Source organism: Erinaceus europaeus, chromosome 4, assembly GCF_950295315.1.
Source record: "Erinaceus europaeus chromosome 4, mEriEur2.1, whole genome shotgun sequence".
Taxonomy (NCBI): Eukaryota; Metazoa; Chordata; class Mammalia; order Eulipotyphla; family Erinaceidae; genus Erinaceus; species Erinaceus europaeus.
Window position 1 is genome coordinate 27,786,676 of NC_080165.1, and position 26,458 is coordinate 27,813,133.

Consider the following 26,458-nt stretch of genomic DNA (forward strand, 5'->3'; position numbering starts at 1 on the left):
AAAGGGTAAAGGGGAGGCTGTTTGACACAGTGCAGAGATGGGGAGGAAGAGCCCCCAGGACACACCACTGCTGCCTTTACTCAACTCTTGGCTCCCAGGCTCTCCTTATCTGCTGGGATGACCTGCTAGGATGTCCAGGCAGACTGGGTCCTCCCAGGATCCTGGTGAACCCCGCAGCATGTGCTCTCCCTCTTGACTGGTCACCAGGAAGGCCTGCTGCCTGACCAGCCCATTTTCACTCTGTTCCTGGGGGTCAGGCTGCTTGCTTCAAAGAACCACAACGATCCATGCTGTGTCAGCACTGTGGGTGGGGGTTCCTGGCTGCACAGTTGCACTGCAAAACTTTGTAGCAATCACTACTGCTTAGTGCCTAAAATGCTAGCCGCCATCACCACCCACCTTCCCTACCCCTAGGCCTGGACCTAGTAGCACAAGGCAGCTTGGCTTCCTGCCAGCACGGCCTGCCAATCCTGCCAGGAAATCCCTAATCCAGGGCCACAGCACCTTCACACAGTGTCACAAAGGAGAGATGTTTCAACAGAGGCTTTTAAAGTAAAGGGTGGAAAGAACCCCTTTTAGACTCTCTTAGGGAGCTGGGTGCAAACTGTGGAACGTCAGCTCTCTCTACCCAGTCGGTAATTCTTACCATCCAGTGAACTTGGGGAACTGCCCTACAGGGTTTGCTAAGACCTAAATTTCAGTGAAGTAGTTTACTTAGACATGGTACTGCTTTGCCACGTGTGGGATCCAGGTTCTAGCCCTGTCCTCACCACATTGAAGGAAGTTTCGTTGCTGTAGTCTTTATCTTAAAAATAAATAAATAAGTAAATAAATAAATAAATGGGAGTCAGGTGGTAGCGCAGCAGTTAAGAGCAGGTGGCACAAAGCACAAGGACCGACCGGCAAAAGGACCCTGGTTCAAGCCCGCCGCTTCCCAACTGCAGGGAAGTCGCTTCACAAGCGGTGAAGCAGGTCTGTAGGTGTCTTTCTCTCCCCACTCTGTCTTCCCTTCCTCTCTCCATTTCTCTCTGTCCTATCCAACAATGACATCAATAACAACAACAATAATAACTACAACAATAAAACAAGGGCAACAAAAAGGGAAAATGAATAAATATTTTTTAAAAAAGTAATTGGAACTGAGTGGTGGGACACCTGGCTGAGTGCACGTGTTACAATTCTTAAGGGCCGTATTTAAGTCCCAAATCCTCACCTGCAGGGGAAAGCTTCACCAGTGGTGAAGCGGTGCAGCAGGTGTCTCTATCTCCCCTTCCCCTCTTAATTTCTGTCTCTATCCAAAAATAAACTAACCAAATAAAGATAAAAAGTAAAACACTACTACCACTATTATTATTATTATCAGATTTCTGGGTCCCATTCCAGGATCCTTAAGTCTGGAGCCACATCTGGGAATCTACATTCCTAACAAGTGGCAGAGGAGTGCCTGGGCTCTATTTAAGAACCCTCCCCAGGATTGTTTAGCCGCAGGGACCCTGAATTCGCTTGTCCACACCCTTGTCCCCTGCCACTCCACTCGCTAGATCCTAGCCTCAGGGTGGGCAGAATCAGCAGGTCTGGCTTCTCCCCTGTGCCCCTAGAAGGCATGGGCAGACCAAGAGTGGTTGTGTTCTGGGGTGCAGAGGGCCACGGAGGGGTGAAGCACAGCGCGGCAACTGGCCGGAAAGAAGCACAGGAGGATCTCTAGGGAGGACAGCGCCCACGCCGGCCGCACGGTGGCCTGGGGTGGGGCTGGAGGGGGGGCGCCCCAGCCGCAGGCTGCCGCCGGCTGCCGCCCGCTGCAGGCTCAGGTCGCCTGCCGAGTTGCCTGCGGGGCGGGGAGGGGCGGGGCGGGGCGGGGCCTGCGCTGCCCCTTCCCTGGGCGGGGCTCCGGCTCTACGCGGTGGCGGCGGTAGCAGCTGCGGACCCGAGACCAAGGTGAGCTCTGGCTACTAGTACCCGGTTCGCGGGGCCGGGAAGGGGCGAGGTGGGCACGGGTTGGGACGTACACCTGCAAAAGGCGGGGTCGTGTGTGTGTGCGTGTGTGTGCGCGTGTGTGTGTGTGTACACGCCGGCGCTCGCTCGTGTGTGCCTGTGTCTCACTGAGCGCGGGGACAAGGGCTGGGGTAGGGTGGGCGGCGCCCTTGGGTGGAGGTCGGCCTCCCCTCTCCCAGCCCCCAGGGACCTCCTGAGTTCCACCCTTCTCGGGTCTCTGCACTGCGCGCACCCCCGCTCCGCCCCCTTTTTACCTGGTTCTCTGACTTTCTCTGGGTCTCTGGTGTGTGTGTGGGGGGGTTGTCTATGCTTGCCTGTCCAGCCTCACGCCCGGCAGCCAGATTTCCTGACTGCATCCCCCCTCCCCTGGTCAGCCCACCCTTTGCCACCCTCCCACTCCACCCCCACCCCCATTTACAGAGCAAACAAAGATGCTGAAGGGAGGGCGACCCCTCTTTCCAGAACCTTGACCTGCCTCCGCGTGGAGCCCCACCCCCTGGCCACCGGCCTGGGCCTTCTGCCATGGTTCTGTGGGCCACCGGCCTGCGGAGCCGGGCCTGGGGTTGGGGGAGCAGGCACAGCCAGCAGAGGCCTCAGGGCTGGAGCAGGCGGGGTGCCTGTTTCCCCCTACCCCCACCCCATCCCCAGGCACCATTCGCACTGCTGGAGAGGTGACAAGCCAGGCAGTAACACCTGGTCAGGGCTGTGGGCCTTGGGTAGAGCACTGACTGGTCTCTGTTGCTAGCCTTTCGCTTTCTAAGATTTTTTTTTTTTCCCCAGCAAAGGCAAGGTTGGGAAGACTACAATGGGGTGGGAGAGGGCCCCTGACCTAAGGGGAGTGGGCTGTGGGCTCATTCTGCATCCTAGAGGCCTCCACTCACCCCCTGGCCTGGGGCAATAGGGAGGACCATGCAGGCCCAGAGATCAACAATGCTCTTGGCAAGAGCTGGCTATGCCCGCACTCTGCCATCCCAAAGGCCACACCAGAACTATACCTGGCAGGCTGGGGGTGGGAATGAGGAGGACACTCCCTGTGGCTCCTTGACCTGCATGTGGCCCAACCGTGGCAGTATAAGCTAGGGGGCTGGGCAATGAGGCTGCAACCACTAGGATACCCTCTTGATAATGATCACTGGGACACCAGTTCCTGGACGCCTGATAGGGGTACCAGGAGTTTGCATTTCACAGCTGCACTGGTGGTACTGGATGGTGTGACATGGTCCCATAGTTCTCTCTGGCTGGCAGGCATGTGGTGCACCCAAGAGTGACCTGTCCTACAGTGATAGCCTGGCTGCGTCTGTGGACAGCCCATTCTGAGCCCTAGTCCCCTTGAATCAGAGCTGGTTGGGGCCTCCTCAGGGGGCCTCCGGCAAGGCAAAGTGAGCTGGTATCGTGAGCCCTGTGTTTTAAATGTGGGGGACATGTTGGAGTACTGTGGAGTCAAGCAGTCCTAGATCAGCCTATCAGCGACATCACCAGTTGTACAGCCCTGGGCAACTCACTCTGCCTTTCTTGACCTCAGTTTCTGCATTTAAAAACTGGGAGCAATGCTACCACCCAATCAATCAAGGGTCTAGTGTGGCAAATGCCTACTGTCACCAGCCCCCATGAGTGTGGGTGTTGGGGCCATGAGAGCAACTGACTCTTTGTGTCAATGTCTGGTGATGGGGACAGTTGTGTGGACTTAGTCCCTAACCAGCAGGGGAAGCGGTCTGTGCAGACACAGCAGTCGGATGAGGGGCTTGTGTTTCTAACGGCTTAAAAGCTTAAAAGACTTGAGGCTGGCCTAGCAGAAGTCCTGGGCAGAGCTGTGTAACATTTCTGGACTGCTGTACCAGCTTTCCTGCCACAAGCAGGCAATCAGAGGTGCTGTGGTGTCTCCCTCTAGGGGTGTGGACAGAGGACAGCAGAGTCAGGAAAGCAGACTCGGAAGGGGGCAGACAGGACAGAGAGAGAGAAAGAGAGAGCCGGATACTCTTCAGATACTCTTCAGAGAGTTCAGATACTCTGGTCATGAACAACTGTGGCCAGGATATCAGCATGCTGAGCAGTGGTCCAGTGAGATCCCCAAAGTGGGGTGGGAGAGCCATTCATTCGGTCATTCACTCACATAGATCTTCCCAGGCCTGGCAATGCCCAAAGGGTCCCCAGACAGGCAGGGTTCACCACAAGAAAAGGAGGAAGGTTTCAAATGCAATCTGATGGGAATTATGGGACTCAAACATCGGTGTCACTAGTGCTTTGGGTCACACTGCAGGTCAGGGCTGGCCGGGGGCCCAGGTGGTTTGTAGGGGGCCAGGTGCTGAAAAGGACCAGCCTGTCAGAATTGGCACATGTGGATTAAAATCCTAGTTTGTTATGCCTTTGGGGAGGTTGCACAGTGGATGAGTCATTAAACTCTCAAGCATGAGGTCCTGAGTTCAGTCCCTGGCACTGTATGTGCTGGAGTGGTGCTGCGCTTTCATCTTTCTCCTCTCTCTTGTTAACAAATAAGTAACATCTTTTTTAAAAGTGTAATTATTCTTGTAAAAAGAAAACAAAAACCTTGAGCTGTTCTGAAGATATGGGTTAATAGCACAAAGAGGCAACTTCCTGGTGACAACACACTTTTTTTTTCTTTCTTTCTTTTAACCACATCCCTCTTTGATGTCTCAGACCTAAGTCTTGGTGGGGGAGAGCCTGGTGGGGTGGGGGCTTTGAAGTCTGTGTGTGAGCCCTACACAGTTCAGGAGTGGCTGGTGCTGCCTGTGGGATTTGACTCTGGCTTTGGGCCTCCGCTAGGGGCTGGCAGCATCGGGAGTGGGCAGGAGCCAGTGGGAGGCAGGGAGGCGGGGAGGTGGGAAGGGGCACAAAGGCTGGGAACCCTAGTGTCAGGCCCTTCCACAATGTGACTCTGGGAAAGCCACCTCTCTGAACTTCATTCCTCTCACCTGCAAACGTGGAGTAGAGCCTGGGTTCTGGACCCACACTGCTGGGTTTTAAATCCCAGCGTCACCTCTCACTGAGCGGGTGACTTCGGAAGTGGCCAAGCGTCTGTCTGCTTCAGCTGCACAAAGCTGTTTGAGGCTTGGGTAGCTCCTGTAGGGTGATTAGAATGGTGCCCCGTGTATTGGAACATGCCAAGGGCTCACATGGTCCTGCATGCTGGCTGGCACTGACTCTAGTGCTGCAATGATTGCTAATAGTAATCTTTGTGTTTTGCCAGGAGATAGCTTACCTGGTGGAGCACATGCCTTACCAAAGACCTGGGTTCATTTAAGTCCCTGACCATCACTTGGGAGCACTGCGATAAATGGGGGAATGCTTCAAGATAGTACAACAGTGCTGTGGTTTCTCTCTCTCCTCTCTCTAACCCTTTCTACCTCAGAGAGAGAAAGATAGAGACCTCTGGGAACAGTGAAATTGTATGCATGCAAAAACCCTGATGACAATAATGATGATGATGATGATGTTGATGGTTCTACTCTGGGGTGTAGACTAGCAAGAAAGTTTGTGTGGTTCCTCTCAGCATAGAAGCTGTAGTTGGAGGGGCTGCTGCTTCTGGAGAGTGTGCCTTCCTGTTGTGCCCAAGGCCAAGAATGATTCTCCCCAGCCCGGGAGAATTGGCCACAGCCATGCCCACTTAAAGGACAGGTAAATTGAGGCTTGGAGAGATCACGTGACTGCTGAGAGATGAAAGCAGCAAGGCATAGGGCTGGGACTAGCACCCAGGGTCTGGCACTAGTGGGCACAGCCAAATTTGCATGTCAGTGTTCACTGGTTTCTTTTCATTTTATGCTGTGAGTTCAGTGGTTTTATTTTCTTACATTGCACACACAGGTGAACTCACTCAGAGTTTCTTTCTCCTGATTCTTTCTTTACATCATCCCACTTGAGTTCCTTCAATGTCGTTGCAGATGGCAAAATCCTTTTCCACCCCTGAATAGTGTTCCATTGTATAAGCATACTATTTCTTTATCCAATCATCTGTCAAGAAGCATTTTGGAGAGGCTGGGCCATGACATGCCAGGCTAAGTATACTTAGTATGAAGCACAAGGATGTGCAGAAAGATCCCGGTTCGAGGCCCCACCCTGCTCCCCATCTGCGGGGGGGGGGGCACTTCACGTGTGGTAAAGAAGGTCTGCGGGTGTCTTATCTTTCTCTCCCCTTCTCTGCTGTCTTACCCTCCTCTCTCAATTTCTTTCTGTCCTATCCAGTGTGTGTATGTGTGGGGGGTGGGAAATGGCTGCCTGGAGCAGTGGTTTGGTAGTGCAGGCACCAAACCCCAGCAATAAACCTGGAGGCAAAAAAAAAAAAGACTGGAAACAACACTGCAGTACACACAGCTCTTCAAGTTGCTGTTTTGTTTTGTTCAAGTTGTCTTCAGGAGCTACACAGTACCTGTCCACTGGCTGAGCTTGTGCTTGACTGGGACCCTCTGGCCTTTGATGGAGCCTCCATGTGGACAGTGATGTGAAAACCGGGTGTGGACCGTGAGGTCATGTCCCCAGGTCAGCCCCACTGTATGACCTTGGGCAGGTAGGAGCCAATATATGAGTCAGTTTCTACTCTTCTGTGAAGTAGGGACAAGACTGGTCATAGGGCTTCTGGGTGGAGTAACATCACCCAGTCATGGAGGGTCAAGTGTGTGGCTCATGGCAGTTTCTATTACTGCTGCTATTGGTCTCATCATTGCTATTATTTAGGTTCTGTCTGCTGAGTTGAATTGTGCGAGAGCCAAGCTCTACAGACTCCTGTGTTCCCCTAGGTAGGTTCCATGTCGTTCAACTTGATTCCTAAAGTTCAAGATTCTTCCAAACAGAGTAAGACTTCACCCGTGAGGTGCTGAGACACCCTTCAATTACACAATCTCTTTTTCTACCCCTCCCTGAGAGAGTCCTGTTGCAGGGGGAGAGGGTGGAAATATTAGCTTCATTTTAGAAACAGTCTCAGAGAGTGTAATGGACTTGTGCAAAGTCACACAGAGAGGGGAGCAATGGGAAAGCCAGGCATACTTCCTGGAGGAGGTGGCAGAGGCAGCTTGGGGAGGGACCAACAGTCTGGACCATTTGACTTGGCCCAGGGAGCTGGTGTTCTGGTAATTGTGAAGGAGAAGATGCAGGCTTTCCAGGGGTTGGGATTGAGCCTGGCACTGAGCACCAGGAGAGCAGAGCATGGGTCAGGCCTGGGGAATTCTGCTGGGCCCAAGTGACTTAAAGTCACAGCTGGCAAGAGGAGTTCAAGTTCAGGAATAAGTGCCACTCCTCCTCCCTGGAAAGGAAGGGGTGCTTTGTAGGCTCTAGGCCTTAGCTACCTTCCTATGAACTGCTGTGCAAGCAGTGATAAATTATTTATCAGGTGTGCACTGGCCAGGCTTCCCTGCATAGGAGATTTGGGGTGGGGGAGCATGATCATCCCACTGCACTCTCCAGAGTCCTGCTGACTCACAGAGGGCCCCGCTGGCCCCAGCCCGGTGAATGATTCCTAGCGTGTAAGTCACCCGGTTTGCAAGACCCAGGTATCAGCGCACTGCTGAGGGTTCAGGCCCCGCCCAGACCTCAGCCAAGGTCATGAGCCTAGGCCACTGGGGACCTGGTGTACTCTGCGCTCGCCCTCAGAGAAGCCCGCCTGCTAGGCCTCACTGCACCCAGCAAGGTAGGACCTCTCATCCCCACCCACAGGGTGTGGGGCCCCCAGGGCTGCAGGGTCCTTGAGTGCACAGCATTGGGAGCTGACTACTGTCTGTGTGACTCCATCCCCGAAGCAGGCCCTACAGGGACTGTCCCCTGGTACCACCCAGAGCCGTGGCCTCAGCTTTATGCCTTTCATTTTTAGAGTAGCAGCAACAACAAAAAACAGTAGCAGATGGCTTCTCGCTGCTGCCACCACGGCCGCATGGTGTGGGAGGGAGGGACATCGGGGTGGGGGGTGGGTGGGGTCCAATTCTTTTGTTCACTCATTCATAAAACACATTCTGGGTGCACTTGCCATGTGCCAGCATTCTAGGCCCCAGGGACCAGTGGAGGGTGTTTGCTGCATAGTGGGGGAACCCCAGGAAGTTGACAGGGCTGGGTTCAGAGCCTGGGCCCATTTGGCTACTGGCTTACATGGTGCTGTGTGACCTCTGGCAAGCTGCTGTGCCTCTCTGAGCTACTGACTTGTGAACTGGGGGCAAACTCTGCTTCCCCAGTGAGACTCACACCACTGTCCTTGCCTTCATTCGCGCCTTGTCTGAATCAGCGTCCGGAAGAGGCCTGCCTTCCTGAGCTTTGTGGTTGACTTGCTCTGGAAGCAGCCAGGCCTGACTGTTTTCTGGATCAGGCAGGTTTTCCGGAGGTGCTCAGAGTTCCCAGGTGGCCTTCTGCCCAAGCACTGAGAGCTGGGAACCTCACATGTGGCTGGCACTGCCTCCCACATGGACTAGGGCTGCTGGTGGCCTGTCTTCCTGCCCTCTCCTTGCTTCCCCTCCTCTGGGTCTCCTCACATTCTTCCTCTGCTTGCAGTTCCTCTCTATCTCTCCTTCCCCATCTGGAGTTTCCATTGAGTTTTCAAGGAGTCAGGTGGCTTGTTCCTCCCAGAAGGGGCATGAGACCTATGTGGCTACATGCCCACCTTCACGCCCTGTGATGATGCTCCCAAGGACCCTCCTGTCACCGGCCCTCAGGCAGGGAAGTCCCCAGGAGCCAGGGCTGCCCAAGCACCCCAGACAGAGCCTGCTCTCCTGGGTCCCCACCCCACAGCCACCCACGCCCTGAGCCACAGAGGAAGAGCCCCACCTCCTTACTTAGAAACAGAAACCACGAGCAGATCTGAACAGGGAGGCCTGTGGGGCAAGCAGTGGGTCCCCAGGTGACACTGTGCCACCTCCCTACTCCCCAGCACCTGTTTCCCAGCCCTGACACTTGGCAACTGGCTAGCCCATCAGGATCCTCCATCTCTGAGCCTCACCCTACACCATGCAGAAGGGCCCCTCAGCACTGTTGGTTCCTGAGCATGACCTACCTAGGGGCTCTTGTCACCTTGGGTCAGTCCTGTGACACAGGGGTCCCAGATTCCTGAAGAAGGGGTTGTAGCTCAGTGAGCAGTAGGGCAGAGGGAGTTTTAGTAGCAGACCAGGGCCTCAGAGGGCTATAGGCCTGGGTCCTACACTGATGCATGCCCAGCGGACCCAGGTCAGAGAGAAGGCTAGGGTGGATGCCCTCCCCGCACCCTGGTGCTCAGAGACCCAGCTATGGACTCAGCAGAGAGGTGACTCTCACTCCACCATGCCTGAAGTCCCACGAGGATAGGGCATTGTCCACATGACGGGCATGTCCTCACTCCTGGTGGCAGTGGGGGAAGATGGGAACATGAGCTGGGCAGGTCCAGGGGTTATGGGAGTGGGGGGAGGGAGGTGCAGAAGAGTGTGTGGAGGCATAGCTGCTCTGCAGACTTGGGATGTCTGGACCCCAGAAAATATTATTCCTAAAACCCACCCCTCCAGGCCTTCTCCTTTGCCCTAAACTTGGCAGCTCAGAGCCCTGCACCCTTCCTGGCTCTCTGAGCCCCCTGCTTGGGTGGACTCAACCCTGTCCCACCTCTGAGCTCTGCCCTCCTCTCACCCTGCACTACCCTCACTCGGTGGCACCCCAGATTTAGCTCAGAGTGTTCTGGGGTTCCTGAGGGAGACTCTGGCTGTCTGAACATCCATTGTGCCCCTACTCTGGGGAATCATGGGCCTGCTTGTAGAACCTTGCTCTCTCCTTCAGAACCCCACCCAGTGGATAGTCTGTGGACAACATCAGAACCCTGCACACCAAGTCTGACCATAGGGTCTGCTGGTGCTCCCCTGAATGAAAAAAAAAAGTAGTCTCAGTGCCTGCAGTGGAATCATGTATATACATGGCCTTGGTTCCACAGAACAGAATGTTCTCTTCCTAATGTGGTACCCTGTGATTGTTCTTGCTATAATCATTATCAAGATGTACCCAGCTTTACAAGAAAAGAAAAGAAAAGAAAAGAAAAGAAAAGAAAAGAAAAAAAAGCATGGCAGCATGTATATGAAACAGAGACTGAATTTGTACTCTGAGCTTCCAAGCAGCAAAAGCAAAGGTGGAAAGAGGTTAACTTTCCAGAGGCAAGTGCACCGCCTGCTGGTAATAAGACCAAGACCCAAGGGGCTATCCTCCTAGTAGCCTTCCTACAGAGTTCCCCCAGTGGTGTGGCGGGCAGCATCTTCAGTGCTTCTGTGGCTTGGCTTGATCCATGGGCCTAGTATCTGGGGACAGTCTCCCCTGCACCCTGGGAGCTCATAGTCCCGTGAGTTGAGGGTCTCCTCTCCAGACTGCTCGTGTCAGTCCTCGCACACACCTCCCTACCTCACACTGCTGCCACCTGCACTTCACGTTGGGCTTTAGTTCACATTTTTTCTGGACATGACTATTATTTTAGTTAGAGGACAGCTGCATAGAGTATAGCAGGTCATAATCAGTCATGTGCAGCCCAGAAAGTGGCACAGGGGCTAAAGTGTTGAACTTAAAAGAACAAGGTCCCAAATTTTATCCCAGACATCACATAAACCAGAACAATACGCTGGTTTTCTCTCTCTCTCCCTCATGTAAATAATTAAATAAATTCTTAAAAAAAAATACAGTGACCCAGGAGGTGGCACAGTGGACAAAACGTTGAACTCTCAAACATGAGGTCTCAGGTTCAGTCTCCAGCATCTCATCTGACAGAGTGATACTCTGGGTCTTTCTCTCCCTCTCTTTCTCCTTAATGAACAAATTCACATTAAAAAAAAAAAAAAGGACGTGGCCATGCAAACATTATTTATACATGCTGAGGAAGGAGTTAGGAGATACCACCCTTGTGTGTAATAATTGCACAAACCTGGGTGTCACAGCTACTTCACATGTGGGCACAGCTACTGTCATGTGTGGCTGGCCACTGGCAAATGTCCCTAAGCAGACACCCCAGGGCCAGGGTATCTGTTTTCCATGTGGTTAGGAGCACCAGCTCCACCCATGTGGGAGGAGCTCAAGCCTGGGGGCAGCTGGGGTGCTAGAGGGCTGAGCACCCGATATCTTCAGACACAGAGGCTTCAGTACATGCATGTGCTAAATATTTATTTTCTCACTTATTTTTGCAGCACTGCTGCCTTATGCATGCATTATTTCACCACTCCAGGAGGCTGACTTAAAAAAAAAATTTTTACATTGCAGAGAGAGAGAGAGAGAAGTAATGAGAGACACTACAGAACCCTGCACACCAAGTCTGAGCATAGGGTCTGCTGGTGCTTCCCCAAATGAAAAAAAGTAGTCTCAGTGTCTGCAGTGGAATCATGTATACACATGGCCTTGGTTCCACAGAACAAAATGTTCTGCCCTCCATGGAACTTCCTGGTACTGGTTCCATGGTATTCCCATGTGGTACCAGGCCTTGAACCTGGGTTCGCACACATAATAATGTGATTAGGAGTGCCAGCTCTCCCAAGTGAGCCATCCCCTGACCCACATGTGTATTAATTTTTATTCATTCATTCATTTATATTTGTCTATTGGTTTGTTTTTTTGATAGAGGCAGAGAGAGAAAGAAAGACCATAGCACCGAAGCTTCCTTCACTGAGGTGGTGGCCAGTCTCAAACCTGAGTCATGCACATTGCAAAGCAGCACACTATCCAAAGGAGCTATTTTGTTGGCCCCATGCATGTTACCTTTTATTTCAAACATTATCCTGGTCTTGAGTATAATTACTGTTAAGATGATAGAATGATACATTTTGATCCTTATTGATACTAGTGGTGTGAGTGCTATCATGCTGGTCCCTGGTGATTTTCCTTGCTTTTTTATAAGCTGAGCTATGCATTTAGTGCATTTGGAAGGTGTTCATAGTGATTTTTCAGGCAGTGCTGGGCATGAAGGGTTGAGTGACCTCCCAAGCCCCCCCCCCGACCCTTTTATCTTTTTGAGAGACGTAGAGAAATGAGAGACTCAGCAGCACTGCTCTGCCCCCCATGGAGCACCTTAGTGCTGTCTGTGGGCTGAACCCAGGTCCCTGTGCATAGTAACGTGTGCACTTAAGCAAGTGACTGAACCATTACCCGGCATTTCTACAAGGTACATAGACAAGGTGCCTTCAGGTTATGTTGCTCTGTAAACTTTCCAATCTCTTTTGAGTTGAAGTGACCAATGCAGCCGAATTACTCCCATGCTGGAAAATCTAGAAAACCCCAGCACAGTTTTTTGATCCTTCTGTGCATTCCTCACAAGCTTTCCTCACAAATTCTCAGACACTTGCCAGACTTATCACATATCTACCTCTGGGATCTCACTAAACGGCAGATAGTCTCTGGAGTTGGTTGGAATCTGGCTGCACACCCAGCTCTGTGATTCACCTTCCCATCTGTGCAGGACCCCATCCCTCATCTGACACTAAGGGCCAGAGGTGAATATGGAATTCCAGAACTTCCCCAGGGGATAGCTAGGCTTCATCCTGGAGGATGCTTTTGCTCAAGAGCCCCACTGGGAGGAACAGACCCCACTTCTGGTCAACTCAGGTCTTGCAGACAGAAGCCCCCCCCCAAAAAAAAATCAATCAAACAAGCAAACAACAACAAATAAAACCCCTGAGTTTGCAGAGTTCTTGAGTTTCTAATTCATGGATTGGGATCTTACCAGAAGGGAGGGGGGAGATTGAACTTAACAAGAAAAGTGTGTGTGTGTGGGGGGGAAGGCAGGTGAGCATCTGGGACAGGACTCCAGAGACATGAGCAGGAGGGAGGCTGTTTTAGACTAACTCAACCAAATTCTTCCTGAAGCCAGACAGGGTGATAAGGGCAGGGGGAGGGGGAGGCTTAGCAGGACTCTGACTCACTCTGGCTTCTGCAAGGGCTCACAGGGAAGCCCAAGGTCAGCCTAGTGTGGCAGTGAGTGAAGGAGAGTGGGTGGGGGAGGCACTCTCGGTGGGGACTTGGCCTGATGGAGGGGGTGGCGCCAAGGTCCTAGCATGAAGCAGAGAGAAAGAGAGAGAGAGAGAGATGGCTGGGGGACAGTGGGCTGGCTGGGTCAAGATGCAAAGAGATGGCATTGCCAGGCCCAGGGGGAATCAGAGCATGGAGTGGGCAGAGCACATGGCCGCCTGGTGAGAGTGGCTACAGCCTACTGTGTGCAGGTCTAGGGACTCCCCTGGGAAGGAAGGCCCTGCCTTTGATTCTCATTTTGCAGCTGAGGAAACTGAGGCACAATGAAATGGATTCTCAGCCCAGGGTGTACAACTATTTGCCATTGAAGCCACAGTCTGGTCTGGGCTTTCTGCCCCCCTCCCCCTTGACCCCTGCCTAGGACACTGCTGCCTTTCAGAGAGTGTTAGACCACTACCAGGGGAGCTTTCTGGTGGAAGCCGGAAGGGCAAGGGCGCCTGAGGCAAAGGGCAGAGAGCCTGGAGGTGGGAAGCAGTGTATTTAGGAGAACAAGAAGCCTCTTTATTTCCTGCTTGGCGGGTGGTGGCAGGAAGAGACCTAGAGTGGCCTGGCGGGAGATGGAGCAGAAATGGAAGGAAGGGAGGACAGTGCCCAGACTTTGGAGAATTTGGACGCCAAGCTTGGAAATGTGGGCTTTCTCTGTTGGCAGTGGAGCGAGTCCACCTGGGTGGCCCCAGAGAATGAGCATGACAGGGAAGCTGTGATGGGGCGGAGAGGGGGGTTGTTTACAAAGGCCCTCAGCCTGCAGGAGTTGGAGGGCCCAGAAGGGAAGGTAGACTTCGGGCAGGGATGGGATGCCTGGTAGTAGGAAGTCCCAGCATCCCTCTGGAACGTGCAAAGTTCAGGCCACAACCACCGTGGGGGCACCAGAGTCCAGAATGGGGCCCCAGGCATCTATCCTGCCCCTGTACCCCACCAGCCTGGTGATCTTGGGGATTGGGATCTCCCTATGGCCACCAGCTGCCAGAAGTCAAGGGCCAGGCTGTTCCTGGGTGGGCACTGAGGAAAGGGTTCCTTCTGCTACCAGGAGGAGATGCCCCCCAGACCTTCCAGTGACACTCCAGTGCTTCCTCCTTTGTTCAGACCATGCCTTCATGAACTGTGACCTGCTACCTTTGGCAGAAGTGGAAGGCTGTCTGGATGGGCACTCTGTAAGTGGATCCCAAGGCTTGGAGGAGTCCAGATGACCTGACATTACCTTCCTCACTTGGAAATTTATTTGGGCTTTATTCCCAAAATCAAGAACACAGGCCAAGTTCAGATGACATTTTTTTTTGCCACCAAGTTTATTGTAGGGCTCGATGCCAGCACTATGAGTTCACTATTCCCCGCAGCCATTTCTCTCCATTCTTTCTTTTCTTTTCTTTTTCTTTCTTCCTTCCTTTCTTTCTTTTTATTTCTTTATTGGATGGTTTATAGTCAACAGTAAAATACAATAGTTTGGACATGGGTAACATTTCCCAGTTTTCCACATAACAGTTCAACCCCCACTAGGTCCTCCTCTGCCGTCATGTTCCGGGACCTGAACTCCCTCCCCCCACCCCTCACCTCGGAGTCTTACTTTGGTGCATTTTTTTCTCTTTTCTTTAAAAAATTTTTTTATTATCTTTATTTATTGATTGGATAGAGACATCCAGAAATTGAGAATATGGGGAGATAGAGAGGGAGAGAGAGAGACACCCTAAGCCCTGCTTCACCACTTGTGAAGCTGTCCCTCTGTGGGGGGGGGGGTGCTGGGGTCTCTAACCCAGGTCCTTGTGCATTGTAACACATATGCTCAACCAGGTGTGCCACCACCTAGCTCCTTTTCTTTTTTGATTATTTCTTTTTCTTTTCTTTTATTAGAAAGGACAGAGAGAAATTGAGAAGGGGTGGGGTGAAGCATCCCCCATACGTGTGAGGAGTGGGGTCTCAAACCAAGAGGTGGGGGTGGGAGACAGAAAGCCAGCCAGGCCAGACTGTGGCTTCAGTGGCAAATAGTTGTACACCCTGGGCTGAGAATCCATTTCATTGTGCCTCAGTTTCCTCAGCTGCAAAATGAGAATCACAAGCAGGGCCTTCCTTCCCAGGGGAGTCCCTAGACCTGCACACAGTAGGCTGTAGCCACTCTCACCAGGCGGCCATGTGCTCTGCCCACTCCATGCTCTGATTCCCCCTGGGCCTGGCAATGCCATCTCTTTGCATCTTGACCCAGCCAGCCCACTGTCCCCCAGCCACCTCTCTCTCTCTCTCTCTGTCTCCCTCTCCCTCTCCCTCCCCTTCTCCCTCTCTCTCTGCCTCATGCTAGGACCTTGGCGCCACCCCCTCCATCAGGCCAAGTCCCCACCGAGAGTGCTTCCCCCTCCCACTCTCCTTCACTCAGTGCCACACTAGGCTGACCTTGGGCTTCCCTGTGAGCCCTTGCAGAAGCCAGAGTGAGTCAGAGTCCTGCTAAGTCTCCCCCTCCCCCTGCCCTTATCACCCTATCTGGCTTCAGGAAGAATTCAGTTGAGTTAGTCAAACAGCTGCCCCCCTCATACATAGTAATGTGTGTGTTCAATCAGGTGCACCAATGCCTGTCCCCCTGGATGCCACTTTTTCCTCTTTACTATGCAGATTTTGTGTCCTGGCAGGAGTGTGGGGCTTCCTGCCTCCTCAGACCATTTGAAAGAGTTAGAAAAGAGTGAGTGAGAAAGCACTCCCTCTACCCCTCTATCCCCACATGCCCACCCTGCACCCAAAGGTCTGTTCCTTATCAGTGTGTGTTCTGATTCCCACAGTCAGCCTTCTTCTCATAGAGTTTTCTAAGACAAATCTGTTAGCCAGGGATGTGTGCCCTGGGGAGAGGATAAAGTTGGAAGACAAGGCTGGCCAGTGTTGCCCTGCCACATGTCTCTATGTCCACAGAGTGGGGACAGTCAGGACTGCATCATCGGACTGGGACTTATGTGCAAGGATCTGTGTGTGGGGTACCTGGCCCTGTCTCCAGCCACAGTGTGTGTCCAGGCACCAGGGCACTGTGCCCTCTGCAGAAGTGACTTGCCCCCCGCCCATCTGCTGTGGTCTGTGTGTTTCTGCAGCAGAACATGGTAGGGGCCATGTTCTCCAGTGTGAGTGAGTGAGTGAGTGAGTTCAGTGTGTCCTGGGTCCCAGCCTTGCTGGTGCATCTGGGACTGGCTTGGCCTTGGGGAGCCTCCACAAGCTCCCTACATTCATGACACACAGTGCCTGTTGCTCCTGGTGGGGCCTACTGCCGGCTTCCTTGTATCGGGACCTTGCATGCAAGGTGGTCCTGGAGTCCCCTTGGACATGGAGTGTCCAGCACGGGCGGCCCCTGCTCACAGAAATTGCCAAGCCCTTAGCATACACCCCAAGAGGGATAGCCACATCCCATCTATCCTCATGAGGCAGGCGTGTCACCATCCACACCCATCTCAGAGAAGGGATAGGATGAGTGGCCACTCCCCTGTACCTACCAAATTGCTCTGTCTTCTCCCCTGGGTGTCCAGGATCCCAGGGTGCAGAACCCACTGACCAGAGCTTCCCAGCCAGGACTTTGCCAGTTAGCTCTGGGGAAGCCTCAGTCTTCACCACCAGGGGGCAGAGGTGCCCTCAGGAAAGAGCCATGCTAGAGATGGGCAGGGCACAGCTGGTGGTTGAGGTCAGTGCTGGGCGATGGCTCCCTTCTGTTCAGTTAGGCCAGCTCCAGCGTCCACCTCTGCTGCTTGCTGACGTTGGTTAGGGGCATGTGCCTGGGCCTCTGGGACCTCAGACCTAAGGACTAGCTTTGTCTATTTGGAACCCTTCTTAGTCTCAACATGCTCTTAGCAGTCAGTCCCCAAGTTGTGTTTCCTAAAGATCCTATGTTCCCAGAAGGAGTTGGGAAGGGCATTTAGAACCACTCCTTGGGGAGCTTTCATTTATTTATTTTAATGAGAGAGATATGGAGAGCAAGATACATGAGAAAGAGTAAAAGTGCTAGAGCACTGCTCAACTCTGGCTTATGGTGGTACTGGGGGTTGAACCTGCAACCTCAGAGCCTCAGGCATGAGAGTCTTTTGGATAACCATTATGCCATCTCTCCAGCCTTGCTGGAGAGCTTTCTGAGCCAAATCCCAGTGCCCCAAGCCCTGTCAGACCTTCTCTGAAAGCTTTGCCAATCGGAGCTTTGTGACCACCTACCAAGACACATATAAGGATCAAAGACATGTGGGCCACTGTGTCCTGCCACCTCTAGGGCCTTCTGTCTGCAGGGCTTTAAGGTTCTCACTTGTCCCTGCCCCTCACACTCACCCTTGGTGGCTTGAGGAGGGAGAAGCAGGGCCCCTCAGCCCTCAGTACCACCTGTCTTACAGCTAGACAGGCTGAGACTCTCTGGGTCACCTGACTTAGCAAGGGACTCCTTTCATAGCAGAAAGAAAGCCTCGAGAGTGATAGGGTTGTCCTTCATGACCAATGTCTTCTTCTTCTCCTCCTCCTCTTTCTTCTTTAAGAAGTGTCTATGGGTTACAAGTTGTATTTTCTTCCTTTTAAAAATATTTTATTTATTTATGAGAAAGTTAGGAGAGAAAACCAGACGTCACTGTGATACATGTGCTGCCAGTAATTGAACTCAGACTTCATGCTTGAGAATCCAATGCTTTATCCTTGCACCACCTCCCAGACCACACTGAGCAACTTCTGACACCCTCACTGGCTTGAGTGAGTTTGCAACAGAATTTGAGTCCCAGGAGAGGAGAGGCAGCCTGAGGACACTGGCAGCTTAAGAACATGTAAATGGGTCTCTGAGTTCCCCATTCCTTTTAACTGAAGACCATTTAAAGGACTTTTTCCCTCCTTGAGTACCAGGCACAGGGGGGCTTTGCCCAGGGCTACCTCCACATGTTGTCACCCTCCCCCTTATTGAGCCTGAGGATCTCATAAGGGAGTAGAGGGCATAGTGGGGTCCCCAAGCCTGCCCAAGAGGAGAGTGGCTTCCTAGCTTTGTCACATGGAGACTGAGGCTGCAGACTGTGGTCATCTGATGCTTCCCAGGAGCCAGGAATCAGGATTTCTCTGTCAATCTCTCCTTTGTAAAACCTTGGCTGCATGTGCTTTGGGGGGGTGGGGTTATTCCCAAATGCTGTAGGTTGTGCCAGTCATATTTAGGGACTGGAATTGGGACCTGGAGAGGTGCTTATGTGTGTATGTGGGTTGGTGGGGGGCATTAGAGCCACAACTCTAACATGAACAGATGACTTTATTAGAGGCAGAATTTCACATGGGACAAACAGAGAGAGATGCGGTGTTGGAGATGGACCCAGGGCCCTCAGGCATGCAAATCTGATTCTCTACCAGTTGGGAATCAGATAAATTTATTTTATTTGTATTTTACTTTAGTTTGGTTTTTCTTCTTTCTTTTTCTTTTTCTTTCTTTTTTTTTTTTTATGCCACCAGGGTTATTGCTGGGCCTCAGTGCTGGTAATACAAATCCACTGCTTTCGGCAGCCATTTTTCTGGTTTTTTTTTCCTCTATTGTTTTTATTTGACTGGATAGAGAGATATTGAGAGGGGAGGGGAAATAGAGAGGGAGAGAGACAAATAGACACATGCAGATCTGCTTTATGCCTCATTGAATGGTCCCCCTTCCCCTTGCTGCAGATGGGGAGCAGAAGCTTAGACCTGGGTCCTTGTGCACAGTAGTATGTGTTCTTGACCAGTGCACTAGTGCCGGGTCCCTACTTTGATTTTTCTCAGATAAAGATAGGGAGGCAGAGAAAGAGTGAAAAAGACCACAACATGGAAGCATCTTTCAATTCAATGGAGGTTGGGCTCAAACCTGGGTCACTTACATGGCGAAGCAATGCACGATTCAAGGGAGTCATTTCATCCAGCCAGTAACCAAATAAATTTAAATCCTTTGGCCCTTCTTTCCTTTGGAATTTCTTGCTGGTCACTTCTTCCAGACCCTTCCTGCATTCCCGGCCCCCTCTCTTCCTGCCTCCCACCTTGGGCCCCCTTTCATTTTCACCAGTTTTTGTTGTGGTTACTTGGACTTCAGCACTCTCCGGTGGCTTTTTCAGATAGAAGGAGAGACAGAAGGAGAGAGGGAAAGACACCACAAGGGAAAGCACCAAGGCTTCCATCAGTGTGGTGGGGGTTGGGCTCGAACCTGAGTCATGTGCATGGCATACCAGGTACTCTATGCAGGTGAGCTATTCACCAAGCTTCCCTCATTCCCCAACCCCCCCCTCACTTGCCTCAGGGAGCCTGCTTCCAGCTAGATAAACCATTGATCCTCTGCCCCTGCACTTTGCAGTAACGAGTGTGTGTGTGTGGGGGGGTGGTGACTATCTGCCCAGGTAAGGCTAAGGATTTGTGCTTGGGACTTCATGAAAGCCTGTTGCTTTACTGTGATCTCTAAGTGACACCTTTTACAAAGCCTCTGTACCCATGTGTTCTACTCCCTTCCATTTCCTTGTCTGAGACAACTGTCTATCCATCCATCCACTCAGTCAGTTTTTGGCTGTGTGTTTGCTATATGCTAGGTGGGGGAATGCAAAAGAAACAGCCACCCTGGCTCCAGCCCTCCTGTCCTCTGTTTGGGATGGAAGTCTCCAGATGACCAGAGGCAGTCAGGAGATTAGAACAGCATATGCTGGGGACAGGGTCCCATGCATCAAGGGCTTTGTCCCCAGGGCAGTGCGAGCACTCAAGGTCCCCCAGCAGGGGAGCCGATGGTGCCTAGGGCTGTTTTGGCCACCTTCTGATGGAAGGACTTGACCAGTGGCCTGTGTAGTCAGGGGGTAGATGGGTTAGAAGGTGTGCTTACTTGCCCAGAGAGGACATTGGCTGGGCATGGGAAGGTGGCTCAGTTGGCACAGGGAGTACATAGCATCCAGGGATGGAGTTTGGTGAGGAACACGGAGCTGTGGGTGATGGTGTGTCACTGAATTTTGAACTCAGTGCTGGAGAGCTTTGTTCCCTAGGATAAGGGTGGTATTTGGCAAGTAGCAGGTGCTCAAGAAATGCTGGCTGGTGGGCCAGTGGGATAGCTTACCTGGATAGTATGCTGTTTGCCTATGTGCAGTTCAGGTTCAAGCCCAGGCCCTGTTGCATTGGAGGGAGCTTCAGTACTGTGGACATTTTTTTTTTTACTCTCCCTCTCTACTTCTAAAGTAAAAAAAAAAAAAAAAATACTGGCTGATTTGAAGTGGACAGTGTTTCTCCAACAAGGTTCTTGTGCAGTTTACATGGTGCAGGGCAGGGTGGGTGGTTATAGGAGGAGGAGTCTCCTGGTTCTCAGGAGCTTATAAGTGACCTTGGCAATCTTAGGCCCTTCAGCAGAGGTACAGAGGTGAGGACTGCAGTGTCCACCCACATTCTTGTTGATTGTTAGCCAGTGGGTAGTTGGGGCTGTGCCCCATATCCAGCCTTGATCAGGGGATAGTCTTTGGTTCTGTCAGCAAGGGAGTGGGGTTAAGAGGCACAGGACCTACAGCAGGACTCCCTGGACTCTTGTGGCCTCTGGACCTCATCTTCCTGTGATGTATAGCATGCAGGAGGGACTCTGAGCTCACTTCCCTGGATAGGATCTGGGACCTGGGATCTGGGACAAGCCTTTGCTCTCCTCCATGACTGCTGCAGGAAGCATTTATAGGTAGGCATGGATCTGCAGACAGACTCAGCACAGGCACTACCCCCAGAACACCCCAGAAGGCACAAAGCTGCCAGCTGGGGAATGATGTTTGAGGGCGGGGCAGTAAGCAGATGTGCTGTGTGGGAATCTAGAAGCTGGGGAAGGTGTGTGTGCCCTGTGTGCTGGAGACACCTAGGTTTCCAGTTTTGCCAAGTGATTTCACCCTGGGTCTGTTTCCTTGTCCAGAAAAATGGGAATAACCAGCTACCCACACAGGAAGATTGGCCTGAGACTACGTATCTGAAAGTGCTATGTAAAGTGGGCAAGGGGTACCCGGCTGTTCCCTCCCCTCACAGGGTCACTGTTCACAGTCACAGGGTCTTGGGGAACCTACTTTCTTTTACAACCTATGAGAGAGCAGGATGGGAGTAGTAAGATTCTGCTGGGCTCTGCCTTGGAACACTGCTGCTAATTACCACCCCCCCCAAGTATGGCAACCTTTCCTGATCTGAGGGGTAGTTAGGTTAGACGGGACGAGGGTCCTGTCCTCTTGCTCTCAGAATTGGAAAGGCCGACACCCAGCCTTCATGAAAACAACCCAGGAGCGTGTGTCCACTTGGTGGGGTCTCCAAGGACCTGTCTGCACCCAGCCTTTGTAGAGGAGGGGTGGCGAGCACTTGATGACTCTGGGTGAAGTGTTGGGGCTCAGGGATCTGGGGGTTGTGACCACAGTGATGGAAGCCAGGAGTACCAGGGGCGGGGGCTAGTCCTTGCATTCATTGCGTGCCTGCTAGTTTTCTGGACACGTGCGGTCCTTCCTGGGAAGAATGGGGTGCCCGCGAATCCTTAAGAGAAGGGAGCCTGGTGGCTGCGGCAGCTGGAGAGGCTGCGGCCCCGCCCCTTCAGACCCCGCCCACCGGCGAGCTCCCGCCCGCCGCCCCGCCCCGGCCCCGACCCCGCCCCCGGCCTCCGTGAGCGCGGGGCCCGAGCTGTTGGCCTCGCTCCTGGCGCTCGGCTCTGGGGCCGCTCGGAGCAATGATTAACCCGGCGGGGCTGCGGGCGCGGGGCCTGGGGCGGAGGCGCGGGGTGGGTGTGGGGGCGGCCCCCCGGAGGGCCGCCGGGCTTCCTGCTAGGGCGCTCGCGTGCTGGTAGAGCGCAGGCCGGCGGGCCGACCATGAGGACTCTCCGCAGGTTGAAGTTCATGAGTTCGCCCAGCCTCAGTGACCTGGGCAAGAGAGAGCCGGCCGCCGCCGCCGCGGACGAGCGGGGCACGCAGCAGCGCCGGGCCTGCGCCAACGCCACCTGGAACAGGTAAGGCCGCGCGCTCCCGCCACGGGGCCGGGGGACGGGGGGCGAGAGCCGGGGGCCCGGGGGCGCTGGGGAAGGTCGCCTGCAGCCAGCCCGCCCCGCGACGCTCGGCAGCGGCGCTCAGCACTTTGCAGAGAACTTGCTCCGCCGCCCGAGTCATGCGGGCAGGAAGGGAAGTTTAGTGCAACGTGTTTCTGGAGTTGAGGACGAGGCTGGGCCTGGGGCGGGGGCGGGGGTGGGGGTGGGTGGGGGGGGCGTGGAGCCTGGGCCCCACCGAGATCGCCCTGCCACCGCCCGGGAGGTAAACCGAGCAGGAAGTACTTTTCCCGGCTTGCCGTGAGCTGATGAGCTTGGCCGGCTGGGCGGTGGGTGCTGCTGAGCTTCCTGCTCCCGGGGTTCAGGTCCCACCGCCAGGTCGGGGGTGGGCGGACTGCTGTCCACCTACGGGGCGTCGGCCTGGGGGGAGGGGGGCAGCAGATGCTCCGCATTCCTCCTCCGACCCTCCCCTGCAGCCCTCCCCACCCTACAGCCTGTGGGAATGCTTCCCCCCACCCTACCCACTGTGTCCCAGCTTTGTTTGTAGAGCAGGGTTGGGACCCAGGAAGGTTTACTTCCTGCGAGTCCCCAGATTGTCTGCCTCAAGTCCCTTTTCAGAAAACAAGACATTTTCACCGAAAAGAAGAAGGAGGGGTAGGGAAAGAGTGTGGTCAGGCCAACTGTTTACAGGGTTCTGTGGCTGCTGTCCCCCTCTCCCGCCCCCCACCCCACCACCACCACACACACCTGCCAGTCAAGTCCCGCCAGATGCTCCACCATCTGTGGTCTTGGCCACCTTGGCATGACTGTCGGTGGGGACACTTGGATGTTCGTGAACGTCGTGGTGGTATTAGAAAGGACAGGGAGAAATTGAGAAGGGATGGGGTGAAGCATCCCCCCATACATGTGGGGAGTGGGGTCTCAAACGGGGGTGGGAGGTGAGGGTGGGGGTGGGAGACAGAAAGCCCAGGCCAGACTGTGGCTGCCAGCCTGAGTCCCTGCCTGGTTCGCAGACATGCTGGTTCTTTGTCCTATTACCAAGTGGCTAGCTGTACTTCCTTTTCTGCCTCAGTTTCCCTATCTGTCTGTGGATTTGCACTCTCCTCCTGTTGGGATCATCAGGGGAAGAACCTCTACCCTGGTGACTGTACACTGCTGTAAAGTTGTTGCATATACCACTGATATAAGAACCCGAGCCCAGACTGATTTTTACTTATCTATTTTTTTTTACATGTTTTAAAAAAATTATTTATTATATATGAAAGAGAGAGTTTCACATGAAGCAGGTCAGACCACCATTCTGGTACTTGAGGTGCCTGGGATGGAACCATGATCCTTGATGCATGAAAATATGATGTTCTACCAGTTGAGCTATTTCCCCAACCACCTGACTAAATCTTCACTCTGCTCAGCTTCTTGTCCTTGAGCAAGCCACTTGATCTCTTGGGTCCTCTGCTGCCAGGGTAGAGCCCAGACAGCAGAAGTACTGCCGTTTCCTGCACTCCTACTGTGTGCCTGGCCTCTTCCTCCCCTGTAGTTCACCAGGCTGCCTCTTGGCCTGGGAAGAAATTTAGTTTTTGTTATTGCTGGGGCTTCATTGCTCTGGGCAAGTGAGAGACAGAGCAAGAGATACCACAACCATGAAGCTTCCTAGCTTATTGAGGGCAGGGCTCAAACCTGAGTCACACACATAGCAAAACAGCACACTGTTGAGGCGAGCTATTTCGCTAACACCCCCACCCCATCCTTTATTTTATTCTGTATTTAGTTGCCATCAGGGCTGTCACTGGAACTTCACAACTGCATGAATCCACTGCTCCCAACAGAATCTTTTTCTTCTGCGAGAAAGTGGGAGTCAAAGTGAAAGAGACACTGTAACACCACTCCACCACTCATAAAGCTTCTCCTGGGTGGGTGCTCCCATGTGGTTGGGGGCTTGAACATAGTAAAGTGTGTTTTCTACTGGGTGAACCAGCCCCCTGTTTTATATTATTGTTATTATTATTTTCATGAGAATGAGACCAGAGTACTGCTCAGCTCTGGCATATGTGATCTGGGGATCGATCCTGGAGCTGCGGACATACAGGTCCTACACTCCAGATGAGCTGTCTCCCCAGCTCCCCACCCTTCACTTGGGTTTGGAGGGGACACAGGAAGTGTCCAGCAGACGTGCCCATGTCACCCGTACCCAGGTGGTGTCTGAGTTTGCACTCTCCTCCCTGAGGTGGGGGTCTCAGCTAGAGCGAGGCAAAATATTCCTTCTCTGCCAGCTCCCTGAGGGGGCCCTGTGGAGGGCTGTGGGCCCTCTGCTGTTGACCCCCTCGGCCCTCTCTGGCAGTGCCTCATGTCCCCTATCCCTTAGACAGCGTGACGGGTGTGGACAGCTGTGCTGGTCTGTAGGGCCTGGCTTGCTGAGCTCTGGACTTGTCGCTAAGTCCAGAACACACACAACAGTTTCTGTGTGACCACACTCATTTCCTGTGACTGCTGTGATAAATTGCCACCAACTTGCCGGCTTCAGACACCAGAAATGTTTTTGCTCACCCTTTGGCATGCCACAAATGGAAAATCCGGGCATTTGCAAGGCCAGATTCCTTCCATGGGCTCCAAGGAAGGGTCCCTCACTCTTTACAGCTCCTTGGGCCTCCCCGGCTTGTGGCTGAATGCCTCTCTAGTCCCCACCTCTTCCTTCAGATTGGATATAGGCTGCAAGGCTCAGGAGGTAGTGCAGTGCATAAAACATTGCACTCTCAAGCATGAGGTCCTAAGTTCAATCTCTGGCATTGTGTGTATCAGAGTGATGCTTTGGTCCCCAAGATGCTGATCTAGCCTCCAGAGCACTAAGCAAGCAACTCAAGCTGAGTGTGGTCCCATCACAGCCCCACGGTGACACCTACTGGTCCACTGGCTTGCCCCTACTGCCTGGTGCCCTGGGCTGCGCACCCTCCGTCCAGGCTGTCAGAACCTGTCCCCAAGCTGGGTACACCCTGCTGCCCCCTCCTAGCCCTCCAGGACTGTGGGCCAGAGCCTAGCAGTGCCCACCCAGCTGAGCAGGTGAGCCCATGGAGCAGAGCTCTGTCATGCCCTCCTGGCTAGCCCAGACCCCTGGATGGGGATGGGGGTTCACTGAGCCAGGTAGCCTGAAACCAGGGTATAAGGGGTCCTGCTGGCCTGGAAGTAGGTGAACCCCACTTCCCAGACCTAGAAGTGTATCCTCACCTCTGTTCTCCAGAGGGTCATATTGGAGCCCCATGTGGGGGGTGCAGTGGGGTCATCTGTCTCTTGAGTGTGAAGAGCAGAGTGGATGTGGCCTCAGGCAGTGGAGACCCTACTTCATTTCACCTCTTGGGGTGCAGGGCCCTGGTCATCCTTGTGTGGACAGGGCAAAAAGAAGACTTGAGTAGGGACTCTCAGACTCTGGTCTGAGGTGGGGTAGTAATGAGGGTGGGCTCACTGTAGCTGATAGTGATGGTGATGGGGACTCTGGGGGCTGTTGGCTAGGGATTAGGGGCTGAGTCCAGTGGGGGTATGTGCAGAGGAGGTGATAGCCCCTTTCAAGTCCAGGTCAGCCTTCTGGGGTGCTGAGCACTTGGGATGGAAGAGACACCTGGCAGAGCCCACCCATTTCCCCTCTGAGACGCCAGAGACCACATGATGGGGGCAGGGACCTGAGAAGGTAGGACTCCCCTCCCCCCCAGGCCCTGCTCAGCATCTCAGCCTCTCCAGAGGCCTAACTTTGGAGGGCCTCCACCCACTCTCTTTTTGCTGGACTCCCTGAATGGGGCAGGGTAGAGCAGGTACAGGTGGGTGGCACTCAGGTGCTGATGGCCTGAGGCTCACCTAGCTGGCGTCTCACCCTCTTGGACCCATCCTGAGCCCACAAGTACCTTACATTGGCTTTTCCTATCCATCCCGGTCCCGGCCCCCCAGGCCTTACTGTCTTGCCAGCCTTCCGCAGCAAGTCTCAGCACTGTGGGGACCAGGGCCCTCCAAGTTTGCCCCTAGCCCTCACCCCATGCTGGGACTGGGCTTGCAGGAAGGTCTGGGGGTGGCAGGGGGTAGCAGTCATCACCCATAGAGGTTGCCTGTGTTTTCCATGGGACCACTTGGCCTCTGGTCTGAGGAGTCCTGCTGTATTTTCACTTCCATTTGGGGGAGTTAAATCACATGGATCTTATTCTTCTCTCCCAATGGCGCACAGCTAGGGGTTTTAAACTTTTTTGTGTTTTTTTTTTAATCCGGTTTGGACTTTGGAAAGAAGGTGGAACCTAGAGAGCTGAGCTGTGAAACAGGAAGGAGCAGGGTCCTGCCCACCTGGGGCAGGGTGGGGGGCAGACACTGGGGCAGGGAGGACAGCAAGCCAGTGCTCCCTGCTCCCTGCTGGTGCTGCCTGTTGTGGCTAGGAGCTTGGTGGGTGTGCCTGCAGAGTGTGTGTGTGTGTGTGCGCGTGTGCGTGTGTGTATTGGGGGCGGTGGGGGGGCATCCTGGCCTACCCCCGTCATCCCTGCTATGGGTTCCTTCCCAGACACCAGCACCCAGGCACTGGCTACTCCTGATTGATCTAATGCTAGACTCCGCAGAGGG

General features: G+C 53.6%; 1 protein-coding gene across 3 annotated transcripts in view; it reads left to right on the plus strand.

Moving 5' to 3' along the window:
• Nucleotides 1–1,869: 1,869 nt before the first annotated feature.
• Nucleotides 1,870–26,458, plus strand: part of PRR5 (proline rich 5) — a 40,876-nt gene continuing 16,287 nt past the window's right edge. The window contains exons 1-2 of one of the 3 annotated variants that reach the window (XM_016187748.2): nucleotides 1,870–1,935; nucleotides 21,722–21,841. In XM_016187748.2, coding sequence (XP_016043234.1) covers nucleotides 21,732–21,841 — 110 coding nt within the window. In that variant the 5' untranslated portion in view covers nucleotides 1,870–1,935; nucleotides 21,722–21,731. The other 2 variants (XM_060189137.1, XM_007522220.3) reach the window with 2 other exon arrangements.